The 16456-nt window shown below is 42.0% G+C and overlaps 1 protein-coding gene across 6 annotated transcripts in view; it reads right to left on the reverse strand.

The window, feature by feature from the left end:
- The window catches only part of Uggt (UDP-glucose-glycoprotein glucosyltransferase), a 218079-nt gene that overhangs the window by 194353 nt on the left and 7270 nt on the right, over nucleotides 1-16456 (reverse strand). For all 6 annotated transcript variants that reach the window (XM_075682275.1, XM_075682274.1, XM_075682277.1 and 3 more), the window contains exons 2-3: nucleotides 7721-7857; nucleotides 5281-5366 (exon numbers count right to left, since the gene is read on the reverse strand). In XM_075682275.1, the coding sequence (XP_075538390.1) occupies nucleotides 5281-5366; nucleotides 7721-7854 (220 nt within the window). In that variant the 5' untranslated portion in view covers nucleotides 7855-7857. The remainder of the gene's footprint in view (nucleotides 1-5280; nucleotides 5367-7720; nucleotides 7858-16456) is intronic.

The raw sequence follows: 16456 nt of genomic DNA on the forward strand, positions 1-16456 counted from the left end.
TGTTCACTGCAGGATGAAGGCTTTTCCCTACAATCTCCAATTACCCCTGTCCTGCACGAACGGATTCCAACTAGCACCCGCGAATTCCCTAATTTCACCTCCCCACCTAGTCTTCTGCCATCCTTGACAGCGCTTCACTTCTCTTGGCACCCATTCTGTAACCCTAATCATCCACCGGTTATCTAACCTGCGCATTACATGACCTGCCCAGCTCCATTTTTTTCTCTTAATGCCAATTAGAATATCGTCTACACCCGTTTGCTCTCTCATTCAAACCGAATTTGTTGGCTTTATTCACTTTTACTGTGGTCTCTAGGCGTCAAGGTGCCCAACATCTGTTGATGCTGCTCACGTAAGCTCAAAGCAGGGGCAGTAGAGAGGAAGCCTTCCACAACACGTGACGCAACAAAGCTCACAGCGGGGCACAAAAACAAAGGTGGCAGCTACAATGCCGCGCCCCACAGAGTGACGATCACACCTGTCACATGCGTTAAAATAATACAATGGGGTATTGCTGTTCCATGACCACCCTCTGAAGCTGCCTGAAAAACTAGGTCAGAGGACTGCCAGGGCAAAAACAAGCACTCCATTCTGCGCTAGCAACAGCTGCGTGGTGTACCTTCACCAGTCTAACGTCACCACTGATGACAAGGCAACGTCAAAATAAGCTAAAGAATACACAACAAAGAAAAGATGCCACAAGCTAATCGAACCGTTTCTTTTGTTGACACCTCTTCAGTTTCATAGGGATAAAGGCAGGTAAACAAACTGGTAAGTAAGCTTTCTGTAATTTTGTTAGAATGCTGTTCATTGCAAGAGTTCAAATGTTTGATATAACACCATATTTATTAATGAGTGCAAAGAAGCAACTAAGAAAGACTACATGTGAAGTTCTTCAAATACATATTTCAACAAGTTGGCTAGCATAAAACAACAGATTTAATTTAATGGGAACATGTGTACTCAACCAGAGAGAAGACTAGAGGCAAAGAACACTCTAAGTATGTGGGCTATAACAGAAAGATCCAGCCTCTTGGTGCAGTAGTGACTGGCAATACTAGCGCTAGTAAGGAAAAGCCAGCATGGATTCCAAACAATTCATCCACACAACTTCTTTAACGAATAATGGGTCACTTTCAGAAATATTTCCGAGCATGCGCGAGAAAGGTATTCTCCAACCGAAATACTCTTGGCCTCGGCCTAGTAGAACAAAGTATTGTTCCATTCATCAGCTTTGCCTTTGCTACTGCCAAGCCCTGTAATCTCCTCCACATTACAAGGGTTCAGCAGCAGCAAATTCTATGCAATGGCAACGATACATTCCCTCTCTGTGACCAGGTGTTGGGTGTGGGGGAACTATGACATGAAATGTTTGCAGTTTTTCTCTGAAAGCCTCTATCTTACGCTTCCTCCCTAAGGGAAGGGGGGTGGAGGGTTAGTTCGTGGATGTGGATGAGAGAAGGCAACAGTACTTATGTAAAAAAAAGATGTAGTCTGTTGAGAGTTTTTGGTTAAAAAACAGCCTTGTATGGCAGCCGACTTAGACATTTGCAAATCATTTAAGGAAATATACACCACTGTGAAAAGTCCGTGTTCTAGGGAAGACATGGGGATAGTCTTCCTCAACCATTGACGACAGAACCAGTGTAACTGCAGCTATCGAATGAGCTCAAATGACACCACAAAAACGCATCAGCTATTTCAGTGTCACTTAGTGCAAGTGATTCCAAAACATATGCTTTCCAACGACACAGCAAAGTGTATGCTCCGTGACTTTGGTATTAGAGGTCACTACAAATTTCGGAAATGGTCCAGTTGGGTAAAAAAAAAAAAATGAAATGATTGCTGTGTAGCCTAGGGGATGAAAACTTTGAAGCCAACAGCAATCAAACGAATGCACTCTTTTAACAAAACAAGTTAAAACATTTGTACGGCAAAATAAGCTGGAAGGGCAGTTATTCTTGCTCATTTCGTTCACTACTAGAATTTTCAATGTCAATGTGTCACACAGCAGTAAGTAGAGCTTTAGCAATTGGGTTTTTATTGTGCAGCTCATTTTCACACTGGGTAGCAAGAGTAAAACACTTGTCCAAACATGCTACTCAAAATGAACTAACGATTTCTCTGTTTCTCAGTTTTATACGTTAGACAAGAGGTGGCATAATGCAAGCGCAAGTCTTGCATTGTGCTTAGCATAAAGGAATGCTTAGTAACAAACCACCAGTCATCACTGCAGGCAACCATGCAGACACAGCTGCATGAATGTGTGTGTGCATATGTACCAACTTCTCTTATTCTAAAATCTACCCAGTGCGTGCAGCAGTTACAACATGTACCATAAAAATCTTTTAGAAGTAACATGCTGCCAACACATCGAGTTTCTCTAAACCCTTTAACGCCCAAGTTCATATTGCGAAAATAGCATAAGATATCCAATTATATTTTTTTACCTGGCCACCTTTTCACACACGATGGTCTTGTTAAACAAAAAAGATAATGAAATGTGTGGTTTATGCATTGTAATCAATGTGACGAATGAGTAGCACATCAACAGATAGCTTTTCTCAAAGGACATAAATGACTGCAATAATATTTACGACAGCAAAATAAATGCGAACTACAAAATTAAGCGAGTGCCAAAGCCAGCAGTTATCAGTGGAACGAGTTGACATGCATGACTCATTACAGTAGAGCAAAGCAAAGTGTACTGTGTATTGGTATGATTTGTCCTTGGCAATATTGGCACAAACTGTCGGGATGAGTACAGCTTTGACTTGGAAAAGAGGGAGGGGAACTGGGTTAAAGAATGAAGTTTCTTTCAGCAAACTGTCGTGCAAATATGCAAATCACTGTAAGCAGCGCCTCAAGAACTCACAAAATGAACTTTGCATGTCCGCATGAGCGTTTAGTTTCAATAACCTCTAAATCTAAACAACCTCTCCGCAGACAGAAAAAGGAGCAGGAGATAAGCTGCCAAACTCTGTGCAGGAAGTTGCCGCAAATGAGCAGTGAACTGGCGTCCCCTCTCTGGTACCACAGGAAGTGCCAAGTGGGCGTGAATAAAGCACTGACCTTGCCCTTGCAAAACTGATGATCTGTGACAATCTGACTTCCTTTCTGATACCTCTTTTGTTTATGAAGCTGTCTGGCTGTAGCACCAGCACCCCTCGAATGCTTAGTTATATGCTGCACCAGAAGCCTTGTTTAACTCAACAAGCCATTCTTAGAGCACATCTCCGGCAAAACAGTTTAACTGAGTAATTTGGCTTTCTATTACTGCCTCAACATTACCTAACCTAATGTTTCCAGCAAAAAAGAAAAGAAGAAAAAAAAAAAGAAAAATTTATTATAAAGTGTTCTCTGGAGTTAAGCTATTTCAATCTCTGTCCAGAAGACATGCACTGTGGCTCTCAAGTCATCTTGACATTAAACAGTTCCACACAAACATGGCTATTGGTAATGAATTAGCTAACCTCCTGCACTAACATAATTAATAGTTTAATCTTAACACAATGTTAAATTAGACTAAATAAGCTCAACACATGACAGTTCAAGAAAACGGGTTTACGTGAATTAGTGCGCCTTAGTGGCCACACGAGCAATACCACATAACAGTGTTAACAAGGATACAAGTTAAACAAGTTGCTATTCATCATTCACTCTCAAATGCATTGTTCTTTGTGTGAAATTAAACAGTAAAGACTTTAAATGAGGTACATAGCAAATAGAGAGCACTGCACATATATTCCATGTCCTGTTTTCTCTCCTCACTCTTTCATTTTGTTTCTTTATATGCTGAATAACGGTTCTGACAGGCACACAAAACATAAATGCCAGCATACGAAATTTATAAATTAGATGCCTGGGCAAGTTGGTGGCATACTTGGAATGCAAAACAGTGTGAAAGACCGAACACCACTAAAAGAAAGAGACAGACATGGCGCTGGCTCCATAGGTTTATTCGTCACTACCGTGCAATATATACTTGTGCGGTCTATGACAAAAGAAGGAAATAAAATGAAAGAAATTAATAAAAGGAATAGTCTATCAGACACGATCACTGTAAATCGTACAGAGTGCGTGCACAAACATGCGAAGTCAAGAAACAAGAGAATCAATTTCTTTGTTAGATAAAGCAATGAAAGGCCTGCTAATACACATGTTGCCTAGTGTAGCCATTTCCAAAGCCTCAAGAATTTCATGTGTCAGCTGGTCCTGATGACGTTTTACAACATCACAATGCTGAAAGTGGCACGCAGCCGCTGTCTCAGCAGTGAATACCAAGGTAGCCAGATGTCGTTGAGGATACACTGTAGGCGTGCTCCCTTAGCCGCTCGTTCAGACAAACGGCCTGTTTGGCCGATATATCACTTGCCGCAAGCCAAGGGTAGAGAATACACCACCCCTTCAGTGAAAGGTACAAAATTATTGCAGTGTTTCGTTCTGCAAGCTTGGTCTTCTTGAGCACTTGGGTTTACTGCCCCGCACAACCTATCCAGCCTTTCAGGTGTGGAAAAAAAACCACGTCCACACATCACGTCTTCCAGCGATTCGTTTGAGGTTGTGGGCCACGCCGTGAATGTACGGAATTGTCTCGCCCCTTGTTGCACCTTTGACAAGCTTGAGTAAGTGCCTCGGGGCTCATTTGTGTTTCCTTCAGCAGGCACTCAGTGAGTGCGGTCACAACATAAAAAGGGAATTCAGCCTTTCAGAGGCGTTCAGTTTGCTTCTTAAAGCTGAACAAAACCTTGTGATGGCAAGGCTTTCACAAGGCATGTGTATCACAAGTTTTCGCAATGGCCCACTTTACAACGTTTGAGTGCACAGACTCAGAAGGAAGCATCTGTATGGCTTACAGTGACGGTGTCTGATATATTCCTTTTATTCATTTTTTTTCATCGTTATTTCCTTCTTTTGTAATATAGACTGCACAAGTATGTATTGCGCGGTCATGAGGAATAAGCCTTGTTGTGAATCAGCGCCGTGTCTGTGTCTTTCTTTAACTGGCGTTCTGTCTTTCCGCGCTGTTTTACATTCCAAATACGAAATTGCTCACATTCTAAAACCGCATCCTGAATGTCCCATGCAAAACAAGAAAAAGAAATCTAAATTCCTTTAGGTGAAACCCACTGAGCATGACATGAAGACTTCCCAAACGAGCTACTAAGCAGAAGGAAATGAACATGCAAATGAGGAAGCAGTAAGGCTGAAATGTTCACAATGTAGACATACAAAAACGTTATGCACTTGTGGGGGAAAGTAAACAATGATATGACTTACTGTTAGAGAATGCAGCAAGGTCCAGTTGTTGAAAGTCATTCACGTAACGCCAGAAGTAGTCACTACTTTCCTCGGCAAAGAATTCACTAAAGAAAGAAAAAACAAATATATATACATACATGTTTTCTTTTCTGCTCAATGAGAAAAGAGAAACAACACTACGTGAAAAGGAACATGACAGCACAAACTGGCAACATATGTAAGCCACGTGTGTTGTGAATGTGCAAGGTGATTTAAAATTGTTTATTTTACTTCATTTATATATTATTTTTTTGCAGTATAGGTTGTCCCACAGCCAGCCAGTTTCATATCTTGACCGATGCCTAAGATTCTAAAGCTGCAAGAAAATTCTGTTCTGTGGAGTTCAGTGTCTCTAAGTGCTTGCGACCAGGTGTACACAATATGTCAAACAAGTGACTAAATGGTTGATACGATGCCCACAACTATGAGTCCTATTGCATCTGCCACGGACCAACTGACATATTTCCGCTCTACAACACCGTCAGTTCATAATAAATCTGAGCAGTTCAAATAACTTATGACTAAATAAGCTCTCAAATCAGATCATTTCTTTGGTGCAATAGTAGAAATAAATGCTTGCATAGTTATGCTAAAAAGCAATGCATGGAGCATTAATGACAGCATCAGAACACAATGGCACGGCACAGAGGTTTCTAGTCTGTTTCCTTATATTTATATAAGTGACAAAGGTGAAGCATTTGTGAGCACTAAGTTATAGCTGATAGCCGTTCCATAGCCTCATGCTATGATCGAGGCTCAGACTATGGCGCAAATACTACGCCTATCCTCGTCCAAAGCCGGTAGACTAATCCTAAACGAAGCTAATATCTCCCCATCTCCCTATTTCGAGCATGCGATTACCCTACCGAGTGAAATTAGAGACAACTACAAGGTCTCACCATTTCCTAGAAACGTCCACCCACAACACAACGTGGGCAGGCGCCGGGCCCGCGCCCGCGCGATTCTCGATCGCACCGAGGCGGATCGTGACGCCACCGCATTTGTGGATGCGGCCCAGTACGGCAACACATTCACTTTCGCGATAGCAGTCGTGGACGGTAACGGAGCCTTACGATCATCCGCATCGGTTAAAACGACCACCAGCGCTAAAGCAGAACAGATAGCCGTAGCCATCGCTATGGCAGACCCCACATTTACTCATGTCCTCACGGACTCGCGTGCCGCAATTCGGGCCTACGAAAGCGGCAACGTATGTAAAGAAGTGGCGCACATACTACTAGCGAGCTCAAAGGAGAGCAAACGACGCCTCTCCTGGTTCCCCGCTCACATGGGGAAAGACATTCACCCGCGGAAACCAAACCTCAATGAAACGGCCCACGACCGTGCGCGAGAACTTGCCCGCCGCGACGGTCCTACGGCCTCAGAGGGGCTGGACATTCAGTTTAATGACCCGCTACTCACTTATCACGAAATCACCTCATACTATCGAAAAGGCAGAATGAAATATCCGCTCCCGCACTCCAAACTCGAACGCGCGCAGGCGGCCGCGTTTCGAATGCTACAAACGGACTCGTATCCTTCACGAGGCCTACTGAGTCACTATAACTCAGACATCCCGGCAAATTGCCCAGACTGCCAAGAACTCTATTGCTCACTCTCGCACATGCTATGGCAATGTACCGCGTTACCAAAGGGCCCTCTCTCTAGTGAGCCCGAATGGGAAGCAGCCCTCAAAAGCCCGGACCTCAAACTCCAGCTCAAGGCCGTCCAGAGGGCCCAAGAACTGGCGGAGCGTCACCACGTTCCCGTCCCGACTTGGGCGTCGCCTACGGTTTCGGCCCGAGGAGCTCCCCGCATGGGATCTCTAACGGCTTGAAACTCCTCAGGACCTCACTGAAGTTCTTGACTGACTGACTGACTTTAAATTAATGCAGCAGAACCTTGGCATTATACTACAGCATCTATGTTTCTGGTAAGTGCTGGAAAACTTTATGATTAAAAGAAAGAAGATCATTTGGAAAGACAGTCCTTTTTGGAAGAATAGTATCAGCATTTCAACATAAAGCAATTCCGGAGAGAAAAATTCACAAGTGTGGCTGTGATGAAAAGCTAATCAGAGCACTGGCAAGCCTTGTGTCAAATTTTATTACATAAGTTTTTCTGCCCCTCTTTTTCTGGACAACGCTCCACTGGCTAAAAAAGGAAAATACTGAAGCAGCCAGATTACTTAAGAAATGAAGACCCGACCTTTCCTTTTTATGTTTTTTGGCACTATGCTTATCGTTGCAGCAAGCAGACTGAGTGTAATATGTTGCCTAATCCACTTGACACAGTGTCAAGGAGATAACGTGAAAAGCAGACTACCAAAAAAGAACAGAGAGAGAGAGAGAGAGAGAGAGGCCCTGTGAGGCCGGTAATAAAGCAGAGCTGAAGTGAAATCAATGTCGAGACCACTCACCTGGCTTCTAGGTGAAGAGGTGTGTTGCTCCATTTAGAGTCCAATGTAACAGAGATAGCTTTCTGGGGGGCGCACTGCACGACGGCGACGATTGCACTCGAGATGCCCAGTAGTAAGACAGGCAGGTTCCACATGGTCTGCACAGCCAAGAAAAACAACAAAAATATGCATAGTCTTAATCTCATAAAAGCAACACCTTGGGTGTGGAAGATGCCATAGTGGGGGGCTAGAATGTTTAACCTTGTTGATTAGCTGGGATTTCCAAACATGCATTAAAATTGCAGCATACAAACATTCTTTTTTTTTCGTATCAATTATGATAATGTAGTCACCATGACTGGGAATCAAACTGGTGCTTTTGTGCTCAGCTTACAAGTACTACAGCCTATGGCTGATTTAATATTGGTAGCCCTCTATAGTCCACAGTGTTGCTAAGGCTGATTTCACATCAATACATCACATGATAAAATTCACTCAAACAGTGATACCTTATTCATTAAAATTTCATCAGAACATACAACACAGTGAAAACAGAACTTAAACAACAAACAATGCTATCTTAAAATGTATGCTTTGCTCCTGTCTTTTTTTCATCATCCCACTCCACATTTCCGATAACTTAGCAGGTAACATGTTGCACCAGTGCTGCATACATCAAATAAAATTCTAGATCAAAACATTTGCTCCCCACACTCCATATCAGCTGGTTGTCGCCATCATTTACAGCACCATGGTGCATTGCTTTTTACAAAAGCATGCTTTGTCATGTTATGCCAGTGTTTTGCATATTGAACAGCATGGTTGTATTAAGATTGTACTACTTGCTACCAGCCTTGTGCATCGACTGTCTTGTCCTTTCTTTTACAATCCTGGTCAACACAAGTCCGCGTGCATTTTGAGGTTTGACATACTGGCATAAAACTTGTCCAATGTAATCATATGCTTGCATACATATCTACTGCAGGTGAATTCAAATGAAAAGCCAATGAGATTACTTGTCTAAGTGATGTCACATGACTATTCTAGGTAAGATTGGTAGGGGTGACATGTGCAGAATGATGTCAGCGTAACTGGCAGAGATGCAAAATCCAAAATATGTTGTAAATTACTGGATTATTGCAAAGCACTTAAAGTTGTATTATCAACTCCAAAAGATTTCTCTTAGCACAAAATGCATTCATACAGAATCGGAATTGTTTTAGGGAATCACTAATACAGCCCTGCAGTAGTGATCTGTTAAACATGGGGATAAAGCCCTATTGCTACACCACCTAACTACATGGATGGTAATGAAAGGGTATGCTTAACTTGTCTGCTAATACAGACATTTACAGGTAAGCGTGTAACACACTGGTTTATTTGCTAATAAAGACATCTAATTTGAAGGTGAAACATACGTATAGCAAGAATTGAAAAAAAGGAAAAAAAATAGGTTCGAGATAATGCTTACAGAATACAGATGACACTTACTTAAGGAGGTTTAGGAAAATATTTCAACAACAATAGTGATAAGGGAGAATACTGCTGTACAAAATAGATTTATTATCGGGGCACTGTTATTTCTTATTAGTGTAACTTTAGCATTTCGACACAAAAGGCCAATTACGCAATACACAGATATTAGGGAGCAAGAAAGGTGCTCCTAGACCTTCCGCACTATAAAGAAGATATGTTGCCGTCACTCCTCATTAACAAGGGTAAATTATATGGAGTCATTCAGCTGCTATGCAACACAGCAAAATATAACAAAGCAAAATGCCTATTCCAGCTTAAGAAAGAAGTTTTCAATTTCCTCTGTGTATACATTTTTGCAGATAAGTAGAAAGTTACAATGTTTTCTGTTGTCCAAAGTTAAATGTTGCCATCAAGTTAGATACAGCAAGATAACTTCTAACTTTCTAAAGTGAGGTACAATAGCCAACAAAAGTTTGTCAATTCTGTGACTTCAGAAAAAAAAGCTGAACATTTCGTTAGCCTGGCATCAATTTCCAGCCTGTGCTAGTATGCGTATGCTAAAAGCATAGTGTCACAAGGTTATGGTCAGAGTCTGTTTGGAAATTCCATTTTCTCAGGTCCCATCATCCATAAACTTTTGATGCAGAGTGCAGTTTATTCTGGTCTGAATGTACAGGTAAAATATCTGCACCCCAACCTTAATACTCACTTTTCAACAAATGCAAATGTTTATGCTATAGAGCGGAATGAATTAACCCAGACGGAGCTTTCAGATCATACAGCAACCACATTTTTATTATTTTTTAAAATTTATTAGCAGTTTTGAATTGCGCAAGCTTAAATGTGTACTGTATCGGCTGGGCGTAACTGCGTAGCATGAAAATGCAAGAGGAACAAGCAAAAAACAGCAACAACATAGACGTGGACAGTTCCATTCGTGTATCGCGGATGTCCCACTCATCACATCGCCTGATCGGCAAGCGTAGAGCAACAGAGATAAAGCTGTTGCAGTGTGGACACAAGCCTCACACCAGATTCGCTTGCTGCTTGCAAACATGCCACATTGCAGTAGCCAGAACATGCAAGAGAAACAGAAGAAAGAAGAAATAGAGCAAGCACTTGGTTGCCCTTGTTATCATTACTCAAGTATGTCATTTGCTCTTTGCTTAATCTGGCAATACAGGTGCTAAGCAGTGCATCCTGATGTAGCTTTCTGTGAGACAGTACATCACATGACAAAAATTACCGCTATTGTAAGCAAGCTTAGGAAACTAGAAATCTGCAATTGTGTACTGGCCATGACATTGCCCATTAAGGTTCACGATTTAAATGAGACTGAATGGGAGCCCCCAAAAGGTGCATCATGCAGTCATAATGGAAGTTTAATTATGGTAGACAGATAGGTCAATTTGATGAAGCCATTTGTACAAGCATAGAAATGTAATAAAGCACAATATTTCCATCACTAAGCGCACCAACAATAATTGTGCTCTTGTATTGAACATCTACCAAAGTTTATCTTCACTGCTAAAGCACCAGCCTGCATGGTCTATTACATCATGCCTCAAGCAAAATGATACTCCCACCCATGTGTTTAAACATCATGAAGCATTGAGGTGAGAGCCATTAAACTGCTGAGAGACCACCATTAAGAGTGGTGGGACTACAGACAAAAATGACACAAACAATGGCTAACTCCAGCCCCCGTTCCAGAGCAGAACAAATCAGGAAGTGATCACAGATACCCAAACAGACCAAACTATCTGCAACAAGTGCAATAAAGAAAGAACTGCAGAAAAACAGAAACTTAAGGTCCTACGAGTCCCTGTTCATAAGATACTGTGAAAGGAAAGCATGGCTGACCAAATCACAAGTTTAAGCAGACTGATACAGCTCAATCATTTGAGATGTTTGCATACATTGCATTACAAGAAATATAGTATTACCGAGTCACAATTTTTACAAGCGCGCCGTGTTTCACGTGGTAGAGAAAAAGGGCTCGATCTTCACAAAACTTGCTGCTGTTTCTCAAAGCAGTTCTTTCACAACAAATTTTTGTACTTCAAGAGATTTACTCATGATAAGAATGTTTATGAAGCCTCCAGAATTAGTAAGCTTCTGGCTTTCTACAATGAATGCTGTAGAATACAAAAATCAAGAGCCAGTAAAGCTAGGAATGTTTTGTTATACAGTTTTTACTGTATTTACAACATGTACATGTAGCTGCAACTTACTAAAAGTGACACAGATATGTCAAACATATATTTTTTACTGGCAGTTGAGTGCCCGTTTCCTGTTCCTTTCGGAACCAGTGTAGTTTTGCTTCCTCCATTAAACTGTCCATACATGTTATCATGCACTTAAAATCAACTCCTTAATCGTTTTTGCAGCTCCTTTTCATGTAACTGTGAGTTAAGGGCTTTTTGATTTCGGGAGTGATACTTGCAGGCCTGTGACGTCTCACTTTAGTGCCTTTTCATTTTTTGTACATCGCCATTTACGTTGTGCACTGAGGTCCTCAGCAAGAATAAATTATGGGGATGATGATAATGATGATGATGATACATTCAACAGTTAAAAACTACACAACACTCAGCCACTGCAGTACGCTACTTTTGTGTGACAAAACTAAACACTACACATTCCCCTTCAACGCTCACGCTGGTAAAATATAAAACTGAGTGCCAAAGACGGCACATGCAGCAACCAATGGCACAGATGTAAGCCCTCCAGAGTGCTTGACATTGCATGTTTGTCATCACAGCATGCACAAAACGTGTGCAAAAACATAGCGATCAACATAATACCAAGTTGCTGCCCCACTTGATGAGAGTGGGCAGCTGTTCATATATCAAAAGGCTCCAGGCTATTAGAAGTTATGAGAGGCCAATGATCTGCAGGCAATGTCTAATATCAAAATTGCATCTATGTCAGTCTGCACAAAACTGGCATGTCAGCAGCAAGCTGTTTTTCTAAACAGCTGCAAAGAGCAGGGAAAATGCTCATGAAAAATGAGAAGTGAGGAAGGAGAGACATGCATGGACATTATCAAAGAAAGGCTCAGTGCCACAGTATGTGCAGCATGGTTCATTCCTATAGGAGGTATGCAAGAATATGGCCGCACACAATCAAGAATATGAAGACCTGATATGGTTAGCTCTCATTCAGAACTTCACAAATATCTTACAAAGGCTTGAAAAACATTTACAGCTTTCTTTTGTAAGCAGATATCATATCCCAGTTGGATATTAGATGCACTCTATCACAAGCAGAGAAGGGACTTCTAGATGATTTTTCCCCCAAGCCAAGAATGCCACCGCCACTGAAGTCACTAGCACAAGAGGAAGCTTTTGTTATGCTGTTCATCGACATGGCTTTGTTGAAAAATGGCAGTCAATCTACCCGACTTTCTCTTGTAAAGGCAACGATGTTAGCTTTGCTGATGTAAGCAGGACAGAAAAGTTTTCATCAGATTCTTAATCGCACCTAGTCTGGTTTCCGGCTCATCAGGGCCACTCGGTCAGCTCCAATGGTTGCAATCCTAACGAACAAGCTCACTCTGCTGTGCGAGATATCACATGCCGCGCATCAGATCAGGAACTGCTCCAGGATGACTGCGGCTCCTACAAACTTACTACTTTTCACGAGATCACCTCACACTATAGGGATGGCAGGAGGTTTTTTCCTCCCCCTCATCAGAAGCTCAACCGAGCTCAGGAAGTCACATTAAGAATGATTCAAACTAAATCTTATCCCACACCTTTTGTGCTTAACAAAATTGACCAGGATTTTCCCACGGAATGTAAAAGTTGTGGACACACTCCGTGTCTATTTGATCATATGTTCTGGCTGTGCCCCAACCAAAGGGCTTCGGATCTCAACAGTGAGGAGGACTGGAGTCGGCGCATATCCAGCGACGTCCTCCAAGATCAACTCCTGGCCGTCCGGAGAGCTCACGACATCAGGAAGGCCTTTGGCCTACCGGTGCCTACGTGGGCAGAGCCACTGACTTAGCCTGAGGGCTTGTGACCTCGGACCCTAGTTTCTCTGGACTAAAATATAGTTCTTGCCATGCCATTCTTAATCAATATTGCTCTGTTGGAGAATGGCAAATAATCTATGCTCGTGCATGAGCTCAATGTGCAGATAGGAATAAAGCTGGCTTGAGAAAGTTTGAGTGCGCAGTTAATGCATTCTCTGAAGAAGCACTCTTTGAAGCCCCGATTTTTGTGTGCAATGACCCACTGGTAAGTCCCACACCTTGACATCTTTCTAGGTTTTCAGGGAGATGAGGCCAGTGTGTTTGCATTTAGAAGCAACAAGAACTTTTCACACACACAAATTTTTAGTAAATACATTGATTTCACACTATGGGAAAAACCTGTATTTTTACAGCCACTCAACGGCAACAAACACTCTGACACACCAAGGCTCGTGCCTCAGTGTGTTAAAGAGAGTGCAAAACATCAATAACAAAAAATTTTGCCAAAATAGTGATGATGATCGTCAATGTGAGCAAATAGCCTGTTCAAATGCACAAGCAAAAGAGTTGATGAAAGAATGAGTGAGTGAGCTAGCTAGCTAGAGAGAGAGAGAGAGAGAGAGAGAGAGAGAGAGAGAGAGAGAGAGAGAGAGAGTAAAGGAGTGCAAACAAACATTTTGCTTTTCGAGTCAAGCCACTGTCCACAGATGTGCCTAATACCAACCTAGAACAAAAATGGCCGAAAGTGCCTATTAGATTTAATATGAACAGAATGATGGACGTGAACAGTGAAGCTGAGGCATCTAAAATAGAAGATGCAGAACTTAGCTTGCACCATGACCTAATCAAAGCAGTGTCATGCACATAAATCCGCAATACTTGACGTCCAATAAGGGAAGACACCGTATACGGTGCAGCTATACACACCAGCATGAAGGTATTGAACCAGAATTTCGGCTGGAACTGAACCCCCAAACCCAAATAAATGTTCTCGAAACATGCATAAACCTGAAGTGCACCTAAAGCTGACTTTCACAATGCATCATATCTTAGAATGGGGACAGACGCTGGGTATATGTTGGCAACTATGCAGTTATGAACTCAATTACATATATATGTTACCTATATATGCCTTCACAGCTGAGATGTTGTTGTTTGTTCGGTGGGCTCTTCAGAATCACCATCTCAGTTGAACCTAATGGTTCAGCAATTTGGTCTAAATGCTAGTAAATGGTGACATTCATTTTCTCAGATATGTGTTTGGTGTCGGCATTTTGTGCAACTGACAGTAAACGTCAAGTCATATTGTTAGGCAAGTTGGTTAGTGATATTAAATGAATTAAGAGAGTGCAAAAAGAACACTAACAAAACAGAGAGCTGCACTCATTGTGTTCCCTGTCCTGTCCATGTCTTTTTTGTAGTCTTTTAATTTGTTCTGCAGCAATTGCCAATGTCAGAGCAGTGCATTGATTGTGCTGTGCAAAGACACTTGTGGCAATTTGCATCATGTCTGGTAGTCCTGTTGCTATTGTGGAGCAATGATACCGTCAAAGTAATTGCTTTTTGGCATTATCACCGACAACCAGTAATTTATTACTTTCTTATTAGTGACAAAGTAATCTATTACGTCTACGTTACTTTCTTCTCAACTTTTATTACCATTGCATAGATAAAGTAAACAGAACAAGCTAGCCTGGCACTTTCAGTGTGTCCTCTACAGCTCTTTACACATACCAAGAGGCCTTCACTATTGAGACATACCTGCCTCGGTTTAATGTAGAAACAAATACTGAAACCCTGTGTTTGCCTGCTTGAACATGTGCACTCGCAAAGCTGCTCCATGGCATGACCTCGGGCATACTGCTGTAGTGTTCACCAAATTCATGTTCTCAAAACTGCGTTGCCTGATACGGCTTGTCTCACAAATAGAGTAACTGCTTACATGTGAATGGTCAGAGAGAAATGTAACTGAATGGACACTTTGCAAAAAAGCTGCTGCACATGCGCGAGGATGGATGGATGGATGCTATGAGCGTCCCCTTTGGGACGGGGCGGTGGGTTGTGCCACCAAGCTTGTGCTATTGTACTGCCTAATGTCCTACCTAGGTTAAACAAGAAAAAAAGAAGAAAAAAAGCACGAAGAACTCCCACAACCAAATTTTCTGATCCCCTATTGCGAACTTTGCTTTTGTACGCCTCCGTTTTTTGTCCTTTCCATACTTTTCTTCCACCAATACTCCAATTGCCACTTACTAATCCCTATTGTATACATGTTTACTTTTCCACTGCTCTAACTGAACCCAAGAGCTTCAAGGAGGCCAGTGGTGCCTAAATCGACCGCTGGGTAGACATCTTCACATTCCAATAAAACATGCTCCATAGTTTCCATAGCTTTACCACAGCAAGCACATGCTTCTTCTTCCTTCCTATATCTCGCTTTATAGGTGCATGTTCTAAGGCATCTAAATAGCTTTGAAAAGTAATGAGCTTCCCCTTGAGTTATCATAAATTGTTTCTTTCCTGATTTCCTTTTTTTAAGTAGTTACTCATGGCAGGTTTCTTTTCCATTGCCACCATCCATGAGATTATTTCAGCCTCTCTGACTTTCCGCTTTATGTTCTTTGTTGCTGTGCTGCCCACCCTACAGGCCGCATACTTGCTGGTAAGCTTCCTAGTTCTTTTCCTCCACTGTGAATCAATCTTTTTCCTGTACAGATACCTCAACACTCTGCCAGGCCATTTACTTTCTTCCATATTCCTCAGTCGTTCTTCATACTCAATTTCACTGCGAGCTTCCCTAACTTAAAAACTATTCCAGCCCATATCACCCTCCACAGCTTCAATTGTAGTTTTCTCGTGAGCGCCCAATGCGAGGCGTCCCACTGACCTTTGGTTCCCATCAAGTCTTGATTGTAGCCCTGATTCAAAGCAAACAACCGCATCTCCAAAAGTAAGTCCTGGAACCATTACACCTTTCCACATACCTCGGAGCACCTCGTACCCATTGTATCCCCCACAGCACTCCGTGCTTCCTTATGGCTGTATCTCTCTTGTCTTTCACTTCTATTGTTTTTTACTGTTTTTCCATATATCTATTGCCTTCGTTTATCCATACTCCAAGGTATTCATATTCTGTTACCTGAGGTATTTTCTGGCCCTGTATTGCCACTGTCTGTTCACCGTTTTCATTGAATACCACAACACCTGATTTTCTAACACTAAATTTCAAACCTAAATTGTTGCCTTCCTGTCCACAGATATTAGCCAGATGTTGCAAATCACTTTGCTTGTTAGCTACA

This window comes from Dermacentor variabilis, chromosome 2 (genome assembly GCF_050947875.1).
Source record: "Dermacentor variabilis isolate Ectoservices chromosome 2, ASM5094787v1, whole genome shotgun sequence".
Classification (NCBI taxonomy): domain Eukaryota; kingdom Metazoa; phylum Arthropoda; class Arachnida; order Ixodida; family Ixodidae; genus Dermacentor; species Dermacentor variabilis.